The following is a 27,666-nucleotide window of genomic DNA, read 5'->3' on the forward strand; positions in this document are numbered from 1 at the left end:
TCATTTCTCATGACACTGCAGGGAAATCCTCTACCTGCTTGAGGAAGCTGCCTTACCAAATCCATGAGTACTACTGTAGGACGCAGAGGCTGTAATGGTTGAAAAAGGCAGTGGGACACCATTTGGAGAAGACACCACAAATAGGCCCTGAGTGTATCCCCTCCACTTTCCCTCGGTGGTTTAGTTCTATACAGGTATTTCCGCTGGGTGGTTCAGAGACCTGGGCAGTTTCCAAGGTAAGCAGATTCACTTGGAAGGGGCAGAAGAGTGGCTAAGCCAACAACATTCACAGCACCACCCCTGGGCCCGATGCACAGAGTCAGCCAAACATCAGCTTTGAAGTGTTTTGGAATCACAAAGCCACCTGCAAAGTCAAATTCAGAACAACTGTTTACCTGCCCTCTCCTTGCTCCCATGAGGTAACAATGCCTGGGTGAGTGCTTGAAGCCTGTTAAGTTTTGTATTCATTCATACACTCATTCATTCATCATATTTAATTACAAAAGTAATGTAATTAGAACCAAAATAGGGTCTCCGCAGGGTAATTCGCTAACAGAGCTGCAGCTCCTAAACCAGTGCCTGCGAAGGGCTGATGGGGCAGCGGGGCAGTTTCTGGGAAACCTTCCTGAGCAGATGATGCATAAACCACATCATGGGAATGATCTAACGTGAACGTGGGTTTTAGCCGAAAGTGTTCCCTATTGTGGGAACACAAAAGCTGTGCAAAAGCTTGGACGTAAGGGAAGTCAGATGCAACTATCAAGAGTGAGTAGGGGATGTCAGGGGATCAGGCTGTCTGGCTAAACTGGAAGATTTTAAGTAGGAAACCGAGCAGATTTGAGGTGCAAGTACAATAGTCTCCCCATTACTTGCGGTTTCAGTTACCCGCGGTACAGTACAATAAGAAATTCTGAGACAGAGACCACGTTCATATAACTTTTATTACATCACACTATTATAATTATACTATTTATTATCAGCCATTGCTGTTTGTCTCTTACTGTGCCTAATTTACAAATTAAACCATCATAGGTATGTATGTATAGGAAAAAACTGGTACTGTATATACTCACAGGGCTCAATAGATACTAATTTACCCACGGTTTCAGGCGTCCACTGGGGGTCTTGCACCATAACCCTGCGGATAAGGAAAGGCTACTGCTAGATGCTCCCCACTGGCTTGGCGCAAGTACCTGAATCCATTACAAACGCTCTTGTGTGTTCATTGAGAAGCTGACAACGTTTTCAACATTTGATACCCTGAGAAATTAGTCAGGGCCTTGGAAAGACAGTAGAGAGAAATTAAAGAAGAAATTCAGTTGTACATTAGACTTGATCTTTTTAAAACCCAAAGCACTCAGAATATTATAGTATTTGTGAAAACTGAGCAGAGATGAAGAGAGGAACTCGAACCCCAGTTCCCCGTATGGTGGTGTGGCCGAGCGGTCTAAGGCCCTGGATTTAGGGCCCAGTCTCTTTGGGGGCGTGGGTTCGAATCCCACCACTGCCAGGGGTGTGTTTTAGTCTGCCCTTGACTCTGAGATTCTGAGGATCCTATAAAAAAGTGAGTTTTGGAGTGTGTGGACACAATACCATTCTCTCGGGCAACCCGGCTCAAGGTTCAAAAGTCTGAATTCGCGAAGCAGGGCTTCCTGTAGCGTTTTCATTCATCCCTAAAGATCTGAACAAACCCACGGAGAGAAGAAATCATCCCATTCTTACACGTCCCGGGAAGTGGGCTAGAAGATAATCAACGATTATTTGCGTGAATGTCTATGGGAGACTTCTTTTCTTTATGCAATAAGACACAGAAAGGAAAAAAAATCCCACTGGCCAACTATTGTGAGTTATTAAAGAAGATGAAAGAATAAGGAACGCTTTGCTATTGGGTGGTTGGTCCGTGGGTAGAATCTCGCTCAGAGTGCTATGAGTTCGAATTTAGGTTACGTATGAGGCGCCCTTTCATTCACAGATTTGGTAAACCTGTCACCGTGTTCAAAAGAAACTCCTCGGTCGCCTCCTCCTGCAGGTTCAGAATGGCGAGGTCAGGTGAATACTTGGTCAGCGACTGAGCAAGAAGGCCGCGCTGCACACTCGTGGACATCGACGCCCACGCCCACTGCTGTAGCCCCTGGACGGTCGTTCTCTTACAGAGACCCAAGTGACTCCCAGACGGAGGTCACGTTTCACGAGCATCACCAGCCCAGAGAGGGTTGGTTCCCGCGCCCCGGCGCTGCTAACTCCATAACGTTTCCTTCGAAAGGAACCGAGGGAAAGCCAGGGGAAAGTTTCAGAGGTCATGCTCCCAAAGTGGGAATTACCTACCTGCCAACAGTCCCGCTCGGCGCAAAGCCCTGGGTCATAAAGTGCTATTTACACGTTCTCTTCTCTGCTGTTCCCAGTTGGCCGTTCTTGGTCTCTGAGGCCATAAATTCTCCTAGGAGTCGAATCAAAGCTTTCTAACTTAAGTGTCCCCTCCCTCGCCCACCTCGAACACCCCAACAACCGCAGCCCTCTCTAGCCTCTCCTTGCCCAAGGCTTCTCCAAGGTCTCTCCCTAAGCCCCGGAAGCCTGAGGGATCGGCAGTCGCGGGCGGACAGAGAGGGACAAAGTTGCTCATCACCGGGCGAAGGTCTTGCTAGTTCACCGTCGCCGCTGCCAGGAGGTGGGGGGCGGCGAGCAGAAAATAAATGCTAGAAAAGAAGCCTAGAAATAGGGCCCGGGGAGCCCCAGATAAACGTAGAGCCGAGGCAGGGAAGAGGGGGCGGTGTCGGAAAGGCCCGGGTCGTTCTGCGGTCGGGGACGGGTTCGTCGGCGCCACCTCCCCCCACCCCGTGCAGGTGCCTGCAGCCGGCTGTGGGATCCTTCCTCACCGCTCCTCGTCGCCCTCCGCTGTCCTCCCTCCACTTCCAGCCCACAGGTAAGCTGAACTCCCTGGGCGGAGCTGGGTGTCTACCCACAGGCCCTGACCAAGTTCTCTTTGTCCGTAAGAGCTTCAGGAGTCAGGAGTGAGGCACACGCTCGGAGGTGGCCACATCCAAGGCCAGGGGGCACCATCTTGCAGGTTTTGAGTCTAGCCGGAGAGTCAGAGGTGAGACCATCTTGATCTTTTTCACTACCAGACTAATGAAATGAATTGGTCAACAGGAAAGAGCCCAGGCATAACAGCAAAGCTCCCTTTGATTCTGGAATGCTGTGTGCTCAGGTTTCCCAAACTGACAGACTTCAAAGCAGTTTCTTAGGAGAGTAGGTACCACTCTCACCCCCCTGGCCGAAGTTCCCTTAGAAATGAGTGGGCATGGCTACCCATACTCAGTCGTTGTGTGAGCACAAGTTGCCTGCCTTGCACTCACTGGAGGGAGAAGTCTTGGTCTATTTCTCTCCAGAAGTGGATCACATGTTGGATTACACAGTTCACACAGGAAGTTCCCTGAGACCCACGCGCCAGGTACCTCAGCTATCCTAGTGGAATGCCAATTTTGCTGCATACTTAACTGCAAATGAACAATCGCCCCTTTGATTTAAAGATGGCTGATACAGATGTATGCAATGTGTTTTTCTGGCAGGTGGCTGTTTTTTGAGTCTTCAGCTCAGAATGCTGGTATTCTAGGTTCTAGCATTCTGCAATATTGCTGGAGAGGTGAACCTTGAATTTCCAGCTACCCAAACCTTGTTAATAGTCCAGATAAGAAAAATGTATAGACAAGCAAGAGATTTACTTTAAGCCTTAATACCCAAAGTGTGATCCAGGAACCAGCGACATCAGCATCTCGTGGTAGCATATTAGAAATGCAGAATCTCAGGCCTATTGAATCGGAATCTTAACCTCCCCAGAGGTTAGAGTACACAGTAAATTTTGACAAGTACTCTCCATACAATGTATGTATCAAATGCTCTGTGCTCATTTAGAACATTTGAAAATTCCCACCAGAATCTTTTTGGAACAGTCTACAGCAGAAGACATGCACTACATTGCAAAGTAAAGCTCTGCTGCTAGCTCCAAAGGACAGCAATCCAGCTACTGGCCTGAGGACCCCGCCTGCATGTGCTATCAAATCTTGCTAAAAATTAAGTACTAGTAAATAATACATTCTTTTTGATGAATGTACCAGAGAGTCCTGCATTTATTCAACCCCTTTGTAAATATTTAGCTTCTGTATGGTCTCAGACGTTTGTCACATTGATCATCACAGTAATGCAAAGCACTGTGATGTATTTACAAGTTTTGTAAAGTGAATGCTCAAGGAAAAACGAGGGGTAAGAAATCTTTTTCCTATTTTCAGCAGGGATATTTAAGCCTCTTATTTTTAATTTGTAATTGTCTTTACAATGTTCACTGGACTTCATGGAAGAGATGGGACAAGAAGGACTTCATGGAGCAATATTACTGAATAAATCACCTCTGCAAGCTTCAGATGAAGACAAATGCAACCCAGAACAAAGGCCTGGTCAGCAAGAATGAAAAGGGGAAGGATGTGAGACATTCTTTATTTTTTGTTTCTGTTCATCCTTCTGGTATCAATGTCCTCCTTCCCCTGCTCAGTTTTCACAAATATTATAATATTCTGAGTGCTTTGGGTTTTAAAAAGATCAAACCTAATGTACAACTGAATTTCTTCTTTAATTTCTCTCTACTGCCTTTCCCAGCGCCTGACAATAATTCTTCAGGGTATCGAATGCTGAAAACTTTGTCAGCTTCTCAATGAACACACAAGAGCGTTTATAACAGATTCAGGTACTTGCGCCAAGCCAGTGGGGAGCATCTAGCAGGAAGCCTTTTGGAACCTGGAAATAAGATCTTTCTTTGGCTCTTCAAGATAGCACATAACACATAGCCCATTTCACATCTGTCAAATAAATCTGTGCTCACCATTTGGACAGGTTTGGGGAGATGCAGAAAACGAACTATCATTATCCCTGCTTATTGAGAACTTGCAGTGGAATAAAAGAAAATACCTTCTATACATTTTGTAATATATACAATATCAAATTAGGAGAATACACACACACTACAGTTAGGTGGCAACACAAGTAGTAACTTGTAATCACTACAGTGAGTGCAGCCTCAGTTTTCCAAAGGTAAGAGGTCTGGAAATCTGAAGAAAATAACTTAGAGAAAGTACAAATTGAGGTAAATAAATTTTGGGGTGCTGGGGGGCTAAAGCTTTGCAAAGCTGTGTTTCTTGATGTTCCAGATAAATTACTTATCTTGGAAACCAGTTTGCCTATGAATAGATGTCTCTGGATGTTGCTACAATGAATAATTAGTTGGACCCTCTAATTGTGCCTACTTTTCTGAGATATAAATTCCTGATCTTTTAAGGTACTCTACAGTCAATGAAGCTGAAAATTACAAGGTCTCCACCCAAGGATGGCATGACGGTTTCTGTGAACCAAAGCTCCTTGAATAGTAAGTAATATTCTTTCATGAAAATAGATAAAAGAATCTTATTAGACCTTATTCTTCCTGTTTGGGTTGCTAGAAATTCAGTCCTATCTAGAGCCTAGACAATCTGTCCTGGAAAATTATTGAGTTACTCAGACTATTAAGCTTGTATAGTAATGTGCAGCAGCAAAAATATTTAAGCTGAATCTAATCATGAGGAAATAATGAAATGTTAAAATGAATCTAATAAGAAGGAATAATCAGACATATGCAGAATGCAAGAATCCCTTTGAGACAATTGCCATGAAAACAGAAAAGCTGAGAGGAAGGGACTTTTCTAGATTAAAAGACATCAAAGAGATATTGCAACTAAATGCAATGAGAAACATTGTTTGAATCTAGATTATTTTAAAAATTGGAGGAGGCAATTGGGAAAATTTGAATACAGACTATATGTCTATTAGATTATATGCAATTATTATAAATTTTCTTAGGTATAATATGGTACTAAGATTATGCTTTTATTCTTGGTTCTTATTTTTAGGAGATCATGTTGAAGTATTTAGGTGTAAAGGGTCAAAGATATTATATAGAGGGGGGGTTGGGAAGGTGGGGTGTAATTAAATGTGACAAATGTTAATAATTGGTGTTCTAGGTAAAGGGTATAAAGTTTTATTGTACTGATTTTTTTTTCAACTTTTCTTTAGTGTGTGAATATACAAATGGACAATGGCCAAACCATATATCTTAATAAAACTCTGACCCACAGCCTAAATCAACCAGCCCAGGAAATCAACTCACTACCTACAGTGACCAGCCTGGGAAGCCAGCCTCCTATCTATAAGTCAGGCTTGTAAAGTCAGACCACTGTCTCTAGCAACCAGCCCAGGAAACCAACCAATAACTCCTGTAAATATCAGCTCCAAATGGCTAGAACTTGATTAACACCTGACGACTTTCCTAATGTTCACCCTTCTTCCCCAACGTAGTACCAGAGAAAGCCAAATATGTAGCCCTAAACAATCAAATAGGATACCCCACTTCTAGAAAGCCCATCTACAGCTTTCCATGCTGCCAGCCTCCAATCAGGACATGCCTGGCATCCCCCCTTCTTCCACGATAAAGCTTTTCCATTCCTCTGCCTGCCCTTGAGTCTCTGCCAAAACACAAGTGAAGGTGGCTGACCCTTGCAATAGCAATCTCTGAAGAGCCTTTGCTTGTTCTCATTTAATTGGTCTTCATTTATTTCCACACCAGTATTAAAGTTTCTCAAAATAAAAAGATGAGAGGAAATGGAAGAAGTACAAATGAACAGAAAAAAGTAATTAATTAAAAGTATTCCTAAGATCCCAACTGGGGATTAAGTTCCTCGAGAGAAGCAGTGCTCAGGAAGGGCCAGAGCACACTGGAACGTGCCCACGTTTGATGTTGTTCTCTAAGCCTAATAAACTAGTGGAAAGGGCTCTTGGAATCTCCTTGAGTCATACAAGCCAACCAAAGAGAATTGTGGGCTCCGAGGGGCTGGAAGAGTGTGAGAGTTTGACATAAGGTCCTGGGACAACTTTCAAGGTTAGGAGGTAGGCTGAATATGGATAGGGTCAATTGGTCAAAGGTTTCTTTGTCCTGATAGAAGAGTGAGAACCCTGCCTCCAAAACCAACCTCTATCTAGGGAAACAAAAACATCAGGTCCATGCTTGTTTGTCAGGAGCCATTTTTAACAATAGCCACCATTTTAACAAATAACAGCCATTTTATGTAAGCCTTTCTCTTCCTCCTCAGAAAAGCCCGCGCGCGCCAAGCCAACACCTCTCCCACCTCCTCTTCTCATACCACGCCACTATCACTCCACTGCTTTTCCGCCTATCATAAGCTGCCACACTCTGTGACAGCCCGCCCCTTCTTCACTATGTATATAAGCAATCGCCTGACAATAAAATTTTGAGGCTTGATCAGAATCTTGTCTTGCCTCCATTCTGTGTGTCTCCTGTCTCTTCCTCTTTTCACCAGCTACAGGTAGTCTTCCTCGAGCCCACGTTCTTAACCTGTCCTGCAGGACGGGACACTTGTTGCCCTGGTTTCTCTCCTTGCAATGCTCCTGGGAGTATTTGAATTCCTCTTAAATGTGTAACAGTCTATGGTTAAAAGAGAACAAATCAGTCCAGGCAGGGAATAGAAGTGAGCTTGCCCAATTGTGACAAGGAGAGGATTAGGGAATAGATTGTAGGAAAATGTAAGAAGAGCTAAGAATATGATCGGAGAATGACTAGTGAAGAGAGCAGAAGAAACAGCAAGGAGAGAAGGGGGTAAAAAGGCTGTCTGAAGGACAGTTTTGACTATTTAGTGATTTTGCCTAAGGCTAGTCTCTCTGAAAATAATAATAATAAAGATAATAATAACAATGAGGATAATAATGAACATTCATTTCCCAAACAAGATGGATTGAATTATGTACCCCCCAAATTCACTGAGACTTGAATTGTGTCCCCCAAGTTTTATGTATTAGAAACTTAGCCCCCACTGTGACTGTTAAGAGGGTGGGAAATCCTATTATGGTAATTGAAAGGTGGAGTCTTGAAGACGTGATCAGATTGTAAGACCATGCAGTAGTTAGTGGATTAAAAATAGTGGTCAGGGGCATGGTTCTGAGGGCTTTAAAAGAAGAGGAGAGTCTGTCTTTCTCTCTCTCTGCTCTCTCTGCTTCCACCATCTTGCAATGCGAGGCCCCTGGGTCACTGTCACCAACACCAGGTGGACTTTGAGCTTCCCAGCCTCAGAAACTGTAAGCAATGAATTTTGTTTTTCTTTATAAATTACCCAGTTCCAGGTATTCTGTTACAGCAACATAAAACAGACTAATACACAAGAACACTGAGACCTGGCAGAATTAAATAATGGACCTAGGTTTTTTCTAACCGCTGCACTGCATAGTGTCTAAACACTCCAACATTCACACATCATCTATGACTGAAAGTTTGTTTCAATCTGACTTTTCTGCTCTGGAAAAAAAGACAGGCAACCTGGCATTTCCTTAGGATATGAGGCCCGTCTTAAGGCTGAAAGACATCATGGCGCAGGTTTTCTCCAGTGAAGTGCCTTGTGTAGGCAAATGTGGTATAGAACCCGATTCTGGATTCAGTCAGTTAAAACAAAGTCTTGGGGGCATGGAGGCTAGTGCCCCGTGTAGAAAAACTTGGGGTTGAACATCCAGGAATACTGGGAGGAGCAGGCCTTGTCAGGCCACAGAAAATCCTGCTACCTTCTTCCCCTGTACAGTGTCCCTGTTCCTCTTGTCTTAGGACAGCACTGTAAATGCTCTCCATGGCTCATGCCTGAACCAAGAATATCTGCCCCAAATGCCTTACTTTGCCTACCTAAACAGAGCATTCCTCTTCCTTAAAAATTTGTAAGGTCAGTGGCACCATGTCGTGTATTTACATAATGAAAGTTAAAGGAGACAGTGAATCATAAGCTTCCAGATTTCTTATGAACGTTGTGATCTTGGACAAGTGAAAGCATTAAAAAACAGTGGGTACAGAGCAGGCCTGTAGTGAGAGGTTCTAAATCTTACTAAGCAGAGACGGTTCGCTTCTTAGGGTTGCATGAATCGGTGGTATGTACGAGATCTTTCTTGTTAAATAAATTTTTAGTTCCTTGTTTACAAAGTTTTTAAAACTGGAAAACACAATCCTCTTTTGAAAATCATTATTTTCATGCCAAAGATGTGTAAATCTGTGTACGTCTTATGTCTTCAGGGAAGGTTTAAAACTCTTCCTCCCAAACGCCCGTTTTCCCTGTTTCCTCCCACCCCTAGACCTTTGAGAGAAAGGCATTAACTCCAAAAAAGCAAACTTAAAGGTTCGGATTCAGAAAGGACAAAATCGTGGTAAATCTCTTCTCATCCCCTCCCCTGAATTTTACTACCATGTTAACTGGAAGGAACGCACTATAATTCCACTCTCCTGCCAAATGCGCCTCTTATAAAAACGAGTATGTCAGGGGGCTCTCCCGTGTGCCGAAATATCTGAAATTCTTATAACTGCATCCTTCCTGTGCACCACAGAGGCACAGGAGGCAATGTCTCAGCACAGCATCAATATGAAGGGCAAGAAGACAGCCTGGTACCGGCACTGTTCAAAGCGGAGTCTTTGTGAGGGGTTGACGGGTCATGGAAATGTCCTAATTTTGTGGGAGAATATCTTGTATTTTCATTCAGAATAAAATTTTATTTAGTATTTCGGAATGCTAAGTTTACAATACACACCCCTAAGGATAAAGGCAGAAAGAGACTTGCCAGGCGACGGCTCCATAGCTCAGGGGTTAGAGCACTGGTCTTGTAAACCAGGGGTCGCGAGTTCAAATCTCGCTGGGGCCTGGGTGTCTTCTTTTTTCCTCCGTGCACAGATTGCTCCCAGGAGACAGGCGGGCGGGCTGGACGGGGGAATCAACGCGTCTGCGCTCGACACGTCTCCACCGTCCTCTGCGCTGCCTCTGGAGCCCTTCAGGCGATGCGGGTTCCCTTCTGCTGCCCGAAGCTGTCGTTCTGGTCTAGACCTGCCACAGCAGCTGCTAAATGACTCAGCGTGGAGTGTGAGCCGGTTGCGTAAACAAACACGCATTCCTGCCGGGAGAAAGCTCTCAGATGCACGGTTTACCTCGAGAAACGCCTAATGACGCTAACGACCCTTGAGGCAGAACTAGAAGTTTCTCTTTCCGTGGCTCGTTGGTCTAGGGGTATGATTCTCGCTTAGGGTGCGAGAGGTCCCGGGTTCAAATCCCGGACGAGCCCTACTCTTTGCCTCACGCTTTGCGTAAAAAACTCTGACTGCGGCTTGTTTTCTCTACTCTGCTTTGAAAAACTGCACCTGGAGTCTCTCAATAGGCCCTCTAAGCAGAGACAGCCTAGGGTTGTGTTTTCTATTCCGTTCACAAAGTGTTCCCCTCTCCAGTGGCTGGTGCAGAGCAAGGAAGTCTCTGCTTCTCAGCTTCTGCAGGGAAGTGGAGGTGGTAACACAGTCCCTGTCCCTGCCCGCTCCAGGAATCCTGTTCAGTCAAGTAAAACAATGGATGGGAAATTGCTCGGAAACTTCAGATAGCCCTAGGTAAATACAAGGAGCTGTTTTCTTTACTGGGAAGGAATTGGGAGCTGATGTATACTAACATTATCACCGTGTGTGTTCTCTTTTATGCGTAATGTTATCCTTTCAAAAGGGATTTACTTCTTATCACAATATTATCCTCTCTTCTCTCTTCTTTTCTGTTCTTTCTTTCTTTTTCTGTTCTCTGTCTTCTGTCCTGTTTCAAGGCCCATCTTTCACTTCTCGTATTTAAGGGCAACTCCTTCAGTTTCTCATCATATGAATCACTCTCTCCCCTACACAGACTTGGTTTCTGCAATCAACATTCCCTCCCCACCCCTACCCCCGCCCCACCCCTACCCCCCACCCCACCCCACCCCTACCTCCAACCCCACCCCAAAACACACAGCAGCTATTTCTCCTTATGTGCAAGGTCAATCCCATTAGCATACAAACATGCTGTAGTATCACCAATTCTTAAAAAAATAAATTTAGAAAATTCCTTAACTATCCTTTCCAGCTGTCATGCCAATTCTTCCCCCCACCCAAAAGACCTTAAAAATTGTGCATTCTGTGTCTCGACTTCCTCCCCTAGTGTTCTTTCCTCAACCAATTATGATCAGGCTTTTTTCTCCACTACTCCACTGAAACGGCACTTGTGAAGATCAGCAACGACTGTGATATTTCCCAATCTAAAGGTCAGTTCTCAGTCTTCATCCTACCTGACTTAGCAGTGTAGCAATACTGCGCTTATTTCAAGAGGCTACTTTTCAGTCTCTTGTGCGGGCTCCTCCTTTCCTGACCTCTCAATTTTTGAGGGTTTTCTTGCTTTCCTTTTTTGGTTATCTGTCTGTACTTACTCCTCCAATCATGTGGTTTTAAATAGCCTCCATATATCACTGATCATCCCTAAATTTATATCACAAGCCTTAACCTAGGTTTGTACATGTAGTCACCTGCTTGCACTATGTGAATGAGTTCTAGGCACCTCAGAATTAATTTGTCTCAAATGGTGCTCTCGATTTCCTGCCACTCCACTCCCAAGTGCTCTCCCACCACCACCCGCGTCTCAGGAAATAGATCCAATATTTATGCATTTCCCCCATGCATCAATCACATCCAATCCACCAGTCACTTCTGTCGGCTCTACCTTCATCCATTTCCCCGCACATTCACTACCATCAACCTGGTCTGCACCCCGCTTCATCTCTTACCCAGACTCGCACAGCAGCCTTCTAACTCGTTTTCCAGCTTTCTCTCTACTCCCCATTCTAGAGAGCAGCAGAGTTACCCTATTAAACTATAAGCAAAATAATATTCTCCTCAGCTTAAAAACATCCAACAACTTCACCTCACACTTAGAACAAAACCCATGACCTTGCCCTTGCACGTTCCGGCCCTGACTGTCTCTGATCCCAACTCTTCAACCCTCCTCCTCCTCCTCTGTTGTCTTCTATCTGCACGGGCCCTCTTGCTGTTCCTCAGGTACGTGGGCCTGGTTTCCTGTTCTCCACCTTACACTTATCGCTACCTGATATTATTATAGACTGTTTCTTTTTTCCTCTGTTTCCCCTACTTGAACATAACCTCTAGAAACGCAAACATTTTTTCTGTGCTCGCGGTTGTACACCCAGCAGTTAGTAATGTGTATGATATGTAGTAGGTGATTAATAATGAATGAGCTAATATTACTACACTCCTGGGCATACCTGTTGGTCTCCAGAGGCCACAACTAAACAGCATTTGTTTCTGGTTTCTGTAGACTCAGATCGGAATCTTTGCAAGGACAGGAGCCATGCAGTGGGCTACAAATGGAAAGCCTGAATGGATCTTCCTCATCTCTCCAGACTCTGTTCTAAGCGCTTTACGTGTATTCAGTAATTTTCATAATACAGGTATTTGCTTTTATTATTTCGATTTTACAAATGAGGAAACTGAGGCACACAAAAGGTGAGGAACTTGCCTAACGTGACATAGCTAGTGATATGAGAAGGGGAACCCTGGCATTCTCACAGCCGAGCCCACGGTCCCTCCCCACGTCTTCGTACTGCCTTCCTTATACCACATTTGTTTTCTGCTTGGTGATGGCTTACAGTGCTTCAAGAGCGTTTTGTAACTGCACGGTTTACTTTTCCAGTTTGGCCTGTGAGCTTCCCTTGTGGACAGGCATTATGTTTTATTCATCTTTCTGTCCTCCTCAACAACCAGGACAATGCCAGTGACAGGACAGGGGCTCAAAGCATGCTCTTGGGCTCAGTGAAGAAAGACTAAGCAAAGCTTATGACTTCCTGATAGTAACGTCCTAGCACTGTCTCTGTGAAACCACGGACTCAAAGGCCTTGTCCTGATCCTTGAGATGTTACTATCTTTGATTAAGAAGTAATTTGCTTGATGAAGGGCTCAGAAATATGAGAAGTTCCCAAACAGTGCCTATCCGCATCCTCTACTAACTGCAGACAAGTGGTTGGGCACTGGAGGAAGGTAAAGCAACTGTCTCCATGTGGCAATGCCAGCTTAGAGATGCGCTGTGGACAGCCAGATTTTAAAAAGGACGTGGCAGCGGTGGGATTCGAACCCACGCCCCCGAAGAGACTGGAGCCTTAATCCAGCGCCTTAGACCGCTCGGCCACGCTACCCTCACGCGGCCGAGAAGAAATACACACTCTACCCTCGGCTGTCCTCCCCTCCCCCGCTCCATGGTTCACAGACTTGTGTTTTGGGTTCTTTGTGTCTTTCTTCCTTTCCTTCTCGGTTGGCTTTGCTTTCTTCCTTCTTCTAAGCCACGGTATTTGAGATTGATGGAAGGAGTCGTGTACGTGTTTTGCAGGGCGTCCCGACGGAGGGAGGACAACACTTGTCGGGTCTAACATTTACGGAGCGCCTGCCCTGTGCCGCCACAGGCCGGTCACCGGGCTGGGTCGGGTCCTCCCCTGCCTCGGGGGGTCTCCCCGGAGGGCGCCACAGGCTTTGCTGCGCCGGCCGCGGGCAAAGCGGTCGGTAACTGTCCAGGAGGAGACGCCCTCCGGTCCCTGGATCACTCGGGACTGTCCCTGATTGCCTCCCCCAATTCCTGCAGCATCTCTGACCCACTGTGAAGTAAAAATATGCAGCGAAATTCTTCTCTTGATGCCTGAACGTTTTTTCCTAAAAAAGATTCACAGTCTTGCGGCGGCGCCTTCCGGAATTTGGGCAGGAGAGACTGCAGTGACTTATCTCATCCGCTAGGCGTCACCCCATACCCATGGTTGTTGAAAGAAGCTTGTGACCAATTGCAGACGTGGCTCAAACTTTCCTTATTAAAGTTTAGGGAAAGAAAAGGCTCAGGTGGGGTTTGTTAGTCTAGGGGTACGAGTCTCGCTTAGGGGGCGAGAGGTCCCGGGTTTAAGTGTCCGACAAGCCGTATTTTCTTTTCCTAGTTGTCTCTCCAATAAAACCAGTTTTATTGATGTGAAACCCCATAGCACTAAGTATCATCGATAGTTAATATTATTATACGAACACTGCTTTATATGCCACTATTTCAGATCTGTATACTTCATCTGTAGACAAATGCTCTTTGTCATGTTATTAAGTCGTGAGGATAAATACTAGATGCTTTCACACAATACTTCTTCTATAAAATCATTATACCAAAATCGAACATCATTCCTCTTTTGCGTCTTTTTGTTAGTACCCAGGAATTGTTCATTCGGGACTTAGAGAGGCGTATTTTATATTGTGTCACATAACCCTCAGTTTTCCCCCATTGTAAGCACAGGGGCCCTTCTTTGAGTGCTGGGACCTCCACAGGGTAGCGAGTGTGGTGAAATGTCTTTTCACCTAAAGCTGGGCTTCCTCCCTCATTCGAGCCCAGCATGACAGGGCCTGGTGTGTGCTGTGCGGGTGGGGGAGTCTCAGATGGTGTAGCCCCTTAAGAACGAACTTCTCAAGAGGGATTTGAGGCCTGCCTACAGGCCACAGCTGGAGGGAGACACGCCCTGTATCCCAGTAACCATAGGCACTTATGTCCCACTCTACCTTCCTCAGAATTATCCTCCTGCACCTGGTACTTTCTCCTCCCTAGTTAAGTTTACTTCTGGGTCCGACCGTGTGCCAGACTTAGTTTCTCTCTGTGATCCTCACTACTTTCTCAAGCCACAGAAGTGGACTGTGCTAAGGAGCAGGAAACTCAAAGAGAGATGAGAGCTTAGTGGCTCAGCTGCTTATCTGAGGGGGCGATATAAATGTGTGTGGGGGGGGACTGTACGTGTAGGGTGAGGTTTCATTTCCTAGACCCCTAGATCATGCTCTTCATCCCCAGTCCCTACTGGGAATTCACTGTTCACACTCTGCCATTCAGCCAGATGTGTCCTGACTCAGCTGATAAACAAGAGCTAGAAACCACAGATCGCATTTGTCACTTCATTTCTAGCTTGCTGTACAGGTACTTCTTCAGATATTTGGAAGAACCGTGAAGCAAATAATCATCCTTTACTACTCTCTCTTCTAATCTACATTCAATCACTTAACAAATGAGGTTGGCTCAATCTTCAGAATATTTCCACAGTTCAAACACTTCTCACCGCCTCCACCACCACTGTAGTTCAAGCCTTCACCATATCTCACCTACGCTATTTATTGCAGGTCTCCCTGTTTTGTCCTTGTGCCCCTTAAGTCTATTTTCAACAGAGCAATCAGTATGGTCCTATTAAAACCTGTCAGAGCGTGTCATTCCTCTGCATCTCCATTTCATTCAGCGTAAAATAAAAACTCCTTGCCAATGCTTTACAAATCCCTACATGACTTTGCCACTTCTTGCACTGCCTTCGTTTCCCTGACCTCATCTCCTGCCACTCTGTCCCTTTGCTCACTTCGTTCCAACTGCGTTAGCTTCTGCTGCACCTCAGAGACGCCGACCTCAGTGCCTTTGTACTCTTCTGTCTGCCTTGAGTCTTATCTCCGCAGTATCTGCATGGCTCAGCCCCCCACTTCTTCAAGATCTGCTCTAATGCCACCTACCAGAGATGACTTCTTTGACCATCCCTTATGAAGCAGCACCCACTCTCTCTGCTCTCTACCCCTCTTTCTCTCCTTTAATTTTCTTCATTGCACATCCCACCACCTGACTTTTGCTGTTATTGTTGGTTTTGTTAATTCTCCCTCCCCACCACTAGAATGGAGGTTCATGAGAACAGGTTCTTGTTTTCAGAACTCTCAGAGGCTGGAACAGTTCTTAGCACCCAATAAATACTTAACAAGTTTTTGGTTTTGTGTGAATTGTTGTAAATCAAAAAATTATCCAGGCTTTTAAGGGAGAGCTGATCCTGTGACACTGGGGGAGATAAGGAGCATGGAGGTATTGGGGCTCGATATTAGAGGGCTCTTGTGGTGGGGGAAACGAGGAATCCTCGGGAAAAGGCTGCAGGGGACCACGCCTGGAAAATATTCTGTGGCAGTTCTCCTTCTGGCTATAGTATAACTCTACGTATAAAGGCTTTGAAGAAGCGTCGAAAGGTTCTCCCAACTGGACATAAAGGAAGGCACAAAGTAGGCTCTCAGGAGATGTGAACTGGGAATCATTGACTCTTGTTGCAGACTTGCTCCAGACAGAGCTGCTTAAGTACCGGGTTGCGTCAGGCTCTAACAGCTTCGAGCAGACTTTGAAACAGATGATATTTGGGGTCACATTGCAGGGTTGTACATACAGAGCCATCTGATTAGAGTCTTTAAGACAACTGATTTATCAAGATAAGGAACAAAAGTCCACAATAGAGAGACCAGAACGGAAGACGGAGACTAAGGTTGGGGAAGAGCCTGTTTAACCCAACAGGACTTAACGTCACTTAACCAGGTTTTTGTGATGAGGGATTAGCACTATGAACATGAGTCCTAAGAAATCCCTGCTGGCATGCGGGGAAGGTGGAGGGAGGTATACATGGAATAGTGAATGCAAACCTACCGCTGGTCATAAAACACGCAATGAGTGGGGCAAGTCTCTGCTCGAGGGGCTAAAAAGTCAAACTGGAGTCTGCCCCCTTGTGGACAAAGTAGGTACTGTCGTGGGTCTTTTGTTCAGGGTCGTGAGAGAACAGTTTGTAGATGAACAGTTTCTGGTTACCCCATTACTTTTTGCTGATCCTCTCTGTGCATGAGGTGGGGGTGGAACTCATTGGAAAGAGTTGTGTTATTGTCCAGGGAAATGGTGTTCATGCAAATGAGCTGAACAATTTATTAAGGTAGATGGCATCCTACCGACGCGGAGGGAAAGCGGAGAGTAGAACTAGCAGCCACTAGCAAAACTCCTGAGCTGGTCTTGACAGCTGAAGTGAGGGATTCAGAGGAAGAATAGATTCAAGGCTCTGAGTAGTAAATAGAGGTGAATCAACATTTTTCTTCCCTTTTCACAGATATTTTTGATCTGATGTCCATATGGGGCTGTAGGGTCCTACCAAATTAACCCTCAAAAAGAATTATTGAGTTTCACAAAGAAACACTCTCTGATACTATCATTAATGAGCAAAATATAATTCCTTTAGGCCATTCATTTATGCATTCTTTCATTCACTCAATATTTATCGTGCGAATTGTTGAACATTTATTGTATTCCAGATGCTGTGCTTGGAGCAGAGTTTATTGCAGAGAACCAGATAGATGTGGTCTCCGCTCTCATGGAACAATCAGACAATTTTTTAAAAACTAAGAAATATAATTAATTTACTATGCTAGTGATAAGGGCCACAAAGGAAAGTAGAGGATTTTATGCAAGCAAAACAGAAGCTGTTCACTTACTCTGAGGTTTCTGGGAAGACTTGTCTGAGGAAATGAAGAATATGTAGGATTTAACCAGGCAGATGGGGAGGGTGAGCAGAGTGAGGAACGTTCCATCATGAGAGAACTAGAGATGTTAATAACCTTGAGTTGGAAGAAAGCCTGATGAGTTCAGGGAACTGAAAAGAGGGTTTCTGGAAGGAATATGGAGATAGAGGGAGAGTGGTCTGAGGTGAGGCTGTCTATGCAAGGCCTGATAGGCAGAGGTAAAAACTGTGGTCATATCTTAAGACTAATGAAAAGCCATTGACACATTTTAGGTCGGGATGGGAATGGATACTACAGGCACAAACCTGGACTTATTTTTTAAAATTTACTGAGTTGCAGTAGGGTTGACAGTAAGCCAGGGGAGCCACATTTCAGCTTTCTAATAAGCAAATATAGAGCCCTGCTTCAGAGAATTGTATAGCTGCATGTGGTTCATCAACTCTAAACCATTAGCTGTTTTCACCTCCTCCACTCCACCAACTCTGCCAACTCCCAGCCACAAAATAGGCTGTGAGGCCCATGGAATTAAGCTCAGGGTCACAAAGCCAGTTAGTGGCAGAGCCAGTGTCAGGAGAGGAAGCCAGCTTCCACAACTGCCAGGCTACTTCTCACTGCATTAGCTGGGTGCCTCTGAAAAGGAAATTTTGCTTTTTAACACATCTGGATTCTTTAGGATTATTGAGGGTCAGGAGACAATCATGCATCTTCTTTCAAGGAATCTTATCTGATGTTCAGGGAAGCTGGAACTGGTCCAGAGAGGGGAGCAGAACCTGGGAGTGGTATGATAGAACTGAATGTCCTGGGAGGTGCTATAGGGGAAGGCTGGGTTAATGGTCCTTCCTCAGTCAGGATTCAGTGCTCAGCCTGGGGACACACACAAGAAGCCAGATTGCTATGATCAAAGCATTCTCAGAAGTGGAAAACTGAAGGGACAGGGACTACTGGACTACCAAGTAGCTGTTAGAAAGACACGCTTAGGGCAACTTTCTCTCAGTCTTGTTTCCTTGGGCTATCACCTGGTGCAGGCATTTCTGGAACACAAAGAAAGTTATAAAACAAGAGATGGCTTGGTTTCCCCCAAAGGGAGAACAGGACCTCCCATGTGCATAGCCCGGGGCTGTAACTGCAAGGTGGAGATCGATGGCCTCTGATTCAGAACACGTCCTGCCCAAGTTCAGGAGCAGCTTGTTCTTGGACATATGTGGGGCCCAGTCTGCCCACCTCATCTGGACAAAGGGACAGGTGAGGTAGTGGGAGGGGAACTGGAAGAATGTCCAGGGTTTGTGAGGGTATTGCGCAAATCCTTCAGCTAACAGCTTGTCTAGAAAACAGCTCTGCAATTGTCAAAGGTAGCCAACGAACTTCTCCAGAATAGGGGTGCCTCATGCTAAGGTGTCCCTTAATTTAACTTAGGGAGGTATTCCTTTGACCAGAATGCCAATTCCCTAGGCCATTTCACTGGGCTACTCTAGCATGCTCCTGAGTCAGAGCTCCCACTTCTGGGTCTGGAACCCAGAATCCAGCTCCCCATTTCCTTGCTGCTCACCTTGACTCTAGGCTGGGAGGCAGAGACACCTCCCTAATCCCTCAGTGTGGAGAGGATGAGAACTTTAGTCAGAAAATTGTCATCTTAAGAGAATAGCCACTGAATTCATTTTAATTTAGCTCAGAACCTTAGTAAAGTAGAATGGGATCTTACAGTCAAATTTTTCCTTTATTCTTTTCTACCACCTTCATTTTAGAGATAAAGAAACTGAGACCCTGAGAAGTGACATGACTTTCCGATGATTGCATAGCTAGTTAACGGCAGAAGAGAGGCAAGATCTGACATCTTTTACCCATTTGTCCACTCCACAAACATTTTTTAATCTCCTGAGAAGTACCTGGCATGTACTAGAGAAAACAAGTACATCGTTCTAGCTCTCCAGAAGCACACAGCACATGGGAGAGAAGGTCAAAGAAGCCCTTTGCAGCACCACACAATAAGTTATGTAGGAGAAACATGTAGGAAGTATGTAGGAAGCATGAAGGAGAACTTTATATGGACACTCATGGAGGAGACGGGGGTGGTTAATTAGAAAAAGGATTCCTGGCAGAGTTGATAAAGTCCAATGGCCTCTGCATTGCACTTGGGAATATTTACTGATGTGTGAGCTTACAGTGGGTGCCTGAGAGTTTGTGTGCACCAGTGCAGATTTTCTCATGAGCAAGGCCTATTCCCATGGTTAGAAAGACACTCAAGGTATCACGTGACTCTTTTCCTCACCAGGGAAGTAGATGGAAATGGTTTGCAAGGGCTCTGTAGTGAAAATGAATATGGGAGGAAAGAAATCAGGTCTCAACTCAGAAGAACTTCCAAACTCTTAGTCCTAAGAGAGGTGCTAACAGGTAGCTTGCGGGTGAGTCAGAATCCCGGGCTGAGCCCGAGGTGAAACCTTTTCGTCCTCAGGCTGAGCTCACTGATCAATCAGCGTGCTGCCCTGTGGAGCTTAATTTTGTGTAATGCGGGAAGGGGAGACAGACTGTAACAACAAACAAAATACAAATGTGAATTATATAATATATTAGAGGGCGAAAAGGAAATAGGAAAAGAAAAGGTAGACCCAGGGAAGTGTGGGTCAGGAGTGTGTAGGACTTGCAGTGTCAAATGCACTGGTCTGTGTAGCCTCACTACACAGAAAACAGAGACATAGAACAGGGAGTGAGCTACAGCATATGGGAGAGAAGAGTGTTCCAGGTAGAGGGAACAGCCAGAGCAAACACCGCAAGGCAGGAACCTGCCTGACCTAGTCAAGGAACAGTGAGGCTGGAGCACATTTGGATGGGGATGTGGCTTTGCCATTAATGTGATGCTTACCAACTCCCAGTTTCTGTATCTCTCAGTTCAGAATTACAAATTCCTGTCACAAGAGGATTTGACTGGTCAGATTAGATCAAGGGTCTATCTGTAGACTAAGCTATGGCCTGAGAGGAAGAGTCACGTCAAAAAAATGGTTGAATATGGAGAACAGTATGGAGATTCCTCAAAAAACTAAAAATAAAATTACCATATGATGCAGCAATTCCACTTTTAAGTATATATCCAAGAGATATGACATCAGTATGTTGAAGAGATATCTTCATTCCCATGTTCATTACAGTATTATTCACAATAGCAAAGATATGGAATCAACATAAGCGTCCATCAACAGCTGAATGGATAAAGAAATGTGATATATAGACACGTGTATATAGTGGAATACTACCTGGCCTTAAAAAAAGGAATTTCTGGCATTTGTAACAACATGGATGAACCTAAAGGACATTATGCTAAGTGAAATAAGCCAGGCATGGGAAGACAAACACCACATGATCTCACTTACATGTGGAATCTGAAAAAGTCAGACTCATAGAAGTAGAGAGTGGGAAGGTGGTTAACAGAGGCTGGGGGAGGTGGAAGATGAGGGTGGGAAATGGGGAGATTTTGACCAAAGGGCACAATGTTTCAGTTAGGAGAAACAAGTTTTTAAGATTTATTGCACGGTATGGTGACCACAGTTAATAATGGATTATATTTTTCAAAATTGCTAAAAAAGAAGGTTTTAAATGTTCTCCCTCCAAAAAATGATAAGTATCTGTGGTGATGGATATATTAATTAGCTTGATATAATCATTCCACAATGTATACATATATCAAAATATCATATTGCACCCCATAAACATATGCAATTATTATTTATTAATTAAATATAAAAATTTAAATTAAAAATGGCTGAGTAGAAAACTGGTAGGTACCCACCACATAATATAGTTGAATTTGTTCTTAAATATTCTCTAAACGAGTGTTTAATTTTTTGGAAGGGTGTATTTCAATAATTCTGAGTTCCTGAATGATTGTGTGAACAGAACCTGCAGTGCTCACCTTAAACTGTTAAATGAAAGAGAAATAAACTTCCAACTTTTTTAAGTCATTGAATTATTGATGATGTCTTTGTTACAGCAGCCCATCCTTATCCTGTGCAGACTCTTTCCAGAAACTTCCAGCTGAAAACTCTTTCCTTCTTATTGGTGCCCCATGAATGGGATTATCCTGGTGACTTAGATTCATAGAAATCCACAACCAGAGCCCCAGCAGATCCCCTGGAAACCCGTGCTTATTGGAGAACTGGTAGATTCTTAAACAATATCAGGGTCTGGTAAGAAGGGAGGAAAGGAAAACCTATAATGTCTAGGCCAATTCTGACCATCCTGTTTAAGATTGCATAGCTCTTCTGATCTTCTAAAACACTAAACTGTTGATTGTTTATTTTTCATTGTCTATCTCACACCACCAGATGTAAATGCTATGAGAACAGGAATTAGAAATTTTTTATAAATGTCTGCAAATACACACAAAAGTAGACAGAATAGAATAATGGGTCATTATACTTGTCCTCCTAATGGCAACAATTAGTACTTTCTCTCTCTCTCTGCCTGCTTTCCTCCTTCTGTTCCTTTCCTTTCTTCCTTTCTTCCTTTGTTCTTTATTTCTCAGAAGAAAATACTTGACATTATATTATCTCATGTATATACTTTCGAATATATCTCCAAAAAATAGAGACATTTTCTACATAATTATAATTATTACATCTTATAAAAGTAAAAATATGTTCTTAATATAATCTGATGCCCAGTCCATATTCAAATTCAAATAAGATTTAAAATTCAAATATTCTTTTAATTTGTAATAGTTTCTCCCTTTTCGTTTTCATGCCATTGGCTTTCTGAAGAAACTGGTTAGTTATCCTGTAGGATGTTTCATAATCTGGATTTGTCTTATTGCGTCCTTGTGGTATTATTTAACTTTTCCCCAGACTTTCTATGAACTAGAAGTTAAATCTAAGGCTTAATTAATTTAGGCTCAATTCTTTGGCGAGATTACTTCATAGTCGGTGCCGTGTACTCCCTACTGCACCATATCAGGAGGCACATGATGACCAGTTTCCACTTCTCTTAATGTTTAGGGGATAGCAGCCAGATCTCCATTGCAAAGTTCCCCATAAGCCTCTCTCCTGATAGTTTTACCACCCAGCAAATAATTCTTTCCTGGCTTAGTAATTTCATTAACGATTATAAAATGGTCATTTTCTAATTTTATCATTCTTTTCATATTTACGGTTGTCATTCTTCTCTAAAGAAAAACTTTCTCTCATCACACAGGAGCTGTTTTGGTTACCCCGAAATATAGTTCCTACAGTCTAAGCAGAGTAAATGTGTAACTTATATTTTAATTATCAATTTTCATATTGAGGGATGTGTTTGAGTCAGTAGGGCAGATAGTGATATTTGTCTTTTCACTGATGTGTCTTCAGTGCCTAGAATAAATAGATGTTGGATGGGATAATATGTGAATGGTACAAGTTCCTTACAATAGGAGACAAAAATCCTGTATAGTAGGTTACTGAGGAGGTCAAGTCCTGATACAATGAGTCAGTTCTGGATCTGAACTCTGTATTCTAGGAGTTTTTATAAGAGAAGTGAATGACAATGTTTGTTCTTTGGTTGGTGCTTTTGGCCAATACAGGTCCCACAGTGAGCTTTCTTGGTTCCCCTTAGGCCCAAGCTAGGGAGGAAGAAGAACCTTTAATAATTTAAGCCTTTGAAAATCAGTTTTTGTTCTTAAAAATAAATGTCTTTCCTAATATTAATAATGACATGAGTTGAAATTCTCCCCCAGCTTATTAGGGCAGAAGACCCGGAATTAGCTCTAATTTGACATAGAAACAATAAAGCGATGTAAATTTTTTTGCCCAGGTTTGTGGAATAAGATTTGTACCTGCTAGGTAGGAAAATATCATTATTCACAAGACTCCATTGATTTTTGAAGTGAACGGATGGTCAGGAGGGGTCTCTGTTTGGTCACAGGGTGATTGAAGTGAAGAAGGGACTGGAGGGACAAATCCAGGAGACACGGAGGAGCTGGCCCCATGGAGGCAGAGTGGGGTGGACAGGTGCGGGTGGGCTCTCAGGGCAGAGCAAGGAAAGAGATGGAGCAGTAAAAGTGGAACTTTTGGGGTTTTCTTTACAGCAGATGGAGATTTTTAAAAGTAGTTTTGCATTTTAGTTTGTATAATAACCTATCCTCTACATGCAAGAAAACTTTAGTGGTATCTATGACTTGCTAAAATTTGTGGGATTGGATTTGGTTTGGGAGACGTGGCAAAGTGATGAGCTGTCTGTCTGTCTATTGCTGCTTTACAAACCACCCCCAAATGGCATTTTGATCCCAAATCTGGGAGTTGACCGGGCTCAGCGAGGCAGTTCTCGCTTGAGGACTCACCTGCAGATTGATTCACGTGGCAGGTGAGCTGGGTCACCTCACGGGCTTTCCCACTCACCTGTCTGGCACCTGGGCTGAGAAGACTCAAGCGTCGGGACCTGAAGCAGCTGGAGATCCTCGGGCATCTCTTTCTATCCGTGTGGCCTCTTGGTGTGACGGCTTCAGCACCGTCAGACTTTGTACACAGGAGCTGTCACCGAGACCACTGCCTGGAATCAGACCACTTTGGACATGGGCAGGCCCCTGGCAGTCCTGTAACACAGACTGACAAAATGAGTAACTAGGGGAATTACTCGTGGTGCTTTACACACTGATACACTTTTCGTTCCTAGAAGCTCTCTGCCTCCTGTAGTCATCTTCTGTGAGTTGACCTAAGGCTCAGTGAGCGAAGTGAGGGCTGTGGGAGTTTTATGATAAATACAATAATCCGACAACTGCCCGTCGCTCCCTCCCTGTCCTTCCTCTTCCCTTCCCTCCTCAGAGCACAGCACTGAGCTCATCACATTCTGTTCATGGCCCAGGTCTGGCATTTCTTTTGTTTCGATCAATTTTATTACTTTTCCTTTTTATTCCTCATCACTGCTTCTATTTCTCTTGTCCTCACGGATACCCACCCAACAGTTTTTAATCCATGTTCTTCCAATCCTGTTTAGATATTGTGTATCCTTGGAAAATATGTTGTGTCGTTTTACAGTGTGCACATTTTAAGTTTAAATAAACTGAAAATAATTTCCATTCTGTTGCTTACTTTTTTTTACACTCACTATGTATTTGAGTTCTACACATGCTGCTATTTGTAAATCTAGTGTATTTTATGTATCTAACACATCTTTACCTATCCATTCTCTTCATCAGGGGCCTCCAGCTCTTTTCTGCCACCAGTTATGCTATGAGGAGCTTTTCCGTACATGTGCCCTCTGGGAGTTTTGCTGGAATCTGTGCCCGAGTGGGATTACAAAGTCTCAGGGTATATCCATTCTTAATTTCACCAATTATTTCCAGGTTACTTTCTAGTAATGCCATCCCAATTTTCATGCCCAGCAACATTTTTGCCAGCACTTGATATTATTTGATTTTCTAACTTTTTATAATCTGATGGTTATAGACTGATATTGCTTTGTTATTTCAGTTTCCATTCTTTGATGACGAATGAAGTTGAGCATTGCTCATTACCATTTTGGCTTTGTTTTCCAAAATTGACTTTTCATAATTTCTGACCATTGTTTTTCCCTTCTGGGATTTCCTGTCTTTTAATTGCTGAGATGGAGGAAGTTCCGTATATCTAGTTGTTAATTCTTAGTTGGTTTAGGCATTACAAATGTTTTCTTCCAGGCTGCCACCACAAATTAATGTTTGGACTCAGTCTCAACTCCACTGCTAGAGGGTAACATTCTGAAATGTAGGGACGGGTTTCATTGCCTTTTGCAGATAAACTTCATAACAGAGATTACTGCCCTGCCTATTAGTATAGCATCTGTGGTTCAGCTACTTTGAAGTCCTGGTAGGAAATGATGAGCATGTTACATTAAGAAGATATACTTCTTTTTATATGATGAAAAGGTTTCTGAAAGATGTTTTGCAAATCAAATTTTGTTAATTGGAAAATTTGACAAAAGTTGATCATGCACTTACATATTTGTGACATTGTGCAACACATGTTCAGAACAGGACAGTGTGAATCCTGAAAGGACACCCAAAATGAAAGCTTTTAGAAAGTAAATAATAACCTCCTGGTTGCTCATTTTAATAGTCTAAAATTATGCTTTTGTTGTTGTCCAGAAATAGACACAGTCTTTGAAGCTTTCTCCAAGATTCTCTGTCCTTCCTAGACCATTTTTCACACCACAGTGATTTTCTTCTTACCAATTAGGGAGTCACATGCATGTACAGAGAAGACTTGTAGCTTTCTCTCCATGAGAGAAACAATTTCAGGAAAGGAATTAGTAAAATTAAGTTTATTTTTACATTTCTTTATCAACTTACCAGGAGATGATAGCAACAAAAAGAATTCTATAGTCTCAATACCTTGAGCCACTATCATTTTATTAAGCCTTCAGCCACTAATTTCCACGTAGGCTCCCCAAATATACCATAGTTCAGTGTTTCTCAAATTTTACTGCATATGAGAATCCCCTGGGATCTTTTAATAATCCCCAAACCTAAGTTACACCCAATATCAATTAAAGCAGAATATCTCAAGTTGGAAGCCTGTATTTTTTGAAATCCCCAGGTAATTCCAATGTTCAGCAGAGTTTGAGAACTACTGCCATACTCTTCAGAAGCCCAGGACTTTATCAAGGTTAATGTTATTACCAGGGAATTGCTTCTGCCCTGTCCTAGACACCACGTGGGAATGAAACTTGTGGAAACAAATTCAAGTGCTCAGCGTTGAGAGGGTGGGACTCGTTAAGCCTTATCACTTCCCATGTCACCTTAGCCTTTCTGCTACTCACCACTTTACCAATGAAATGAAAATAATAGCTACTCTATGGGTTTGTAGAAACACTGGTTGAAAATTTAGAAAACAGACAATACTGTGGCTGGTGCACGTTAAGGACTTCACTAAATGTTTTTGAAAAGTTCATGCTTGTTTAATGAAGACATATTCAGGACGTGCCTTACCCAACTCTGCCCCCAAAGGTAACTTTTACTTTCCAGTGGCACCTGAGCACACTCCTCTACAGGCCCCTCCCTTTCTGCTCTTTCACTTTGGCCCTCCCCACACTCAACCGGTTCTGTATCAGTTATTGTCAGGGAACAACGACACACAAGGGATTTTCTCAGATCTATGATCAAAAAGATATGTTACCTGTGAGAGCAGTAGCAAGAACAACAGGTGAGAGGAGCTAGCACAGAGCCACGTGGGAAGCATTGAGAAGAAATTGGGAAGAAAAGATTAGTAGACAGTACTAAAAGCCTGTGGAATTGGGTGGAATTAGGGTCGAGAAAATTACAGGAAAGGAAGACATTTAGCAATATGAATAAAACATTCTGGCACAGGTATTTTTGAGCACCTTCTGTATGTCCAGCTCTGTGGTAAGCACTTTGAAGGATTTGCTTTCTATCAAATAGCTTGTAGAGATAAAATGAGCACAATGGGAATAATGAGAGAACAGTTAAAGACCAAACTCTGAGAACTGAAATGGTCAGAAAGGGCTTTCTTGGGGAGCTGTACCTCCAGCCAGATCTTGCAGGGTCAACACAATTTTAACTGGCAGAGAGAAGAAAATAAAATATCCCAAGGATGAGGGAGTAGTCAGGGGTTGGAGCAGGAAGAATCTGACTACCTTCTGCTACTTTCTGTCTTCTTTTACTCAACAGGAGTTAAGGCCAAAGATGTGAAGGGACTCTTACCTCTGATGATAATAATGGTGATAATTTTTATGGTGCTTCTGTTCTGGGAAAATGAGCTGAGTGATGAAGTAACGATGTTAACCTTAGAGCACTTGCACGTGGACTACCCCCGGAACGACGCTTCTGTAAGGTACTGCAACTTCATGATCACACAAAGAGTCATCAAAGACCCTGACCGCACGTGCAAAAAGGAGCATGTCTTCATCCACGAGAGGCCTCGAAAAATTAATAGTATTTGCACTTCTCCCAAGAAAGTGGCTTGCCAAAACCATTCCACCATTTTCTGCTTCCAGAGCGAGACAAAATTCAAAATGACAGTCTGTCAGCTCATTGAAGGCACCAGATATCCCGCCTGCAGGTACCACATTTCCCCCACGGAGGGGTTTGTTCTTGTCACTTGTGATGACTTTGGACCAGTTAATTTCCAGGGATATGTTGACTAACATGAGATCAGCACCTGAGTCTGAGATCCTCTCTTCTCTCTCAGCAGCACTGAGGCTGGTTTTTCCTGAGGCAGACCTGAGCTGTGGACATGGAGTAACACCTTGAGTGAAATGGGTAACCACTGGCAATTAATTTATCCTTCCAGTATTGCTGAGTTGAAATCGTTTTATTCTGCTTCAATAAAATATCTTTACTGAGTTATAAACTTTGCATGTGTTTACATTTTTTGTCCCTCATCTTTGGGTCATTTGATCAGAGCCAAGAGTGGTCTGAGGCAGGACTGGGATTAAGGTAAAGTGAGGGAGACAATCAC

The 27,666-nt window shown here is 43.6% G+C and overlaps 1 protein-coding gene and 4 non-coding genes across 5 annotated transcripts; 4 read left to right on the forward strand and 1 right to left on the reverse strand.

The window, feature by feature from the left end:
- Positions 1–1,428: 1,428 nt before the first annotated feature.
- Positions 1,429–1,510, forward strand: TRNAL-UAG (transfer RNA leucine (anticodon UAG)). Its single transcript has one exon. It is a non-coding gene; the product is annotated as a tRNA-Leu (tRNA).
- Positions 1,511–9,686: 8,176 nt separating this feature from the next.
- On the forward strand, positions 9,687–9,759 carry TRNAT-UGU (transfer RNA threonine (anticodon UGU)). The gene has a single exon. It is a non-coding gene; the product is annotated as a tRNA-Thr (tRNA).
- A 342-nt stretch (positions 9,760–10,101) lies between these two features.
- On the forward strand, positions 10,102–10,173 carry TRNAP-AGG (transfer RNA proline (anticodon AGG)). Its single transcript has one exon. It is a non-coding gene; the product is annotated as a tRNA-Pro (tRNA).
- A 2,843-nt stretch (positions 10,174–13,016) lies between these two features.
- On the reverse strand, positions 13,017–13,098 carry TRNAL-AAG (transfer RNA leucine (anticodon AAG)). Its single transcript has one exon. It is a non-coding gene; the product is annotated as a tRNA-Leu (tRNA).
- A 13,816-nt stretch (positions 13,099–26,914) lies between these two features.
- LOC134373888 (probable inactive ribonuclease-like protein 12) lies at positions 26,915–27,352 on the forward strand. Its single transcript, XM_063091935.1, has one exon. It carries the CDS (start codon positions 26,915–26,917, stop codon positions 27,350–27,352), a length of 438 nt encoding a protein of 145 aa, XP_062948005.1.
- Positions 27,353–27,666: the final 314 nt, after the last annotated feature.

The sequence above is a fragment of the Cynocephalus volans genome, chromosome 3 (assembly GCF_027409185.1).
Source record: "Cynocephalus volans isolate mCynVol1 chromosome 3, mCynVol1.pri, whole genome shotgun sequence".
Lineage (NCBI taxonomy): Eukaryota > Metazoa > Chordata > Mammalia > Dermoptera > Cynocephalidae > Cynocephalus > Cynocephalus volans.

Coding starts and splice junctions, on each gene's coding strand:
- LOC134373888 (XM_063091935.1), top strand. CDS start 26,915: ATGATAATAATGGTGATAATTTTTATGGTGCTTCTGTTCTGGGAAAAT.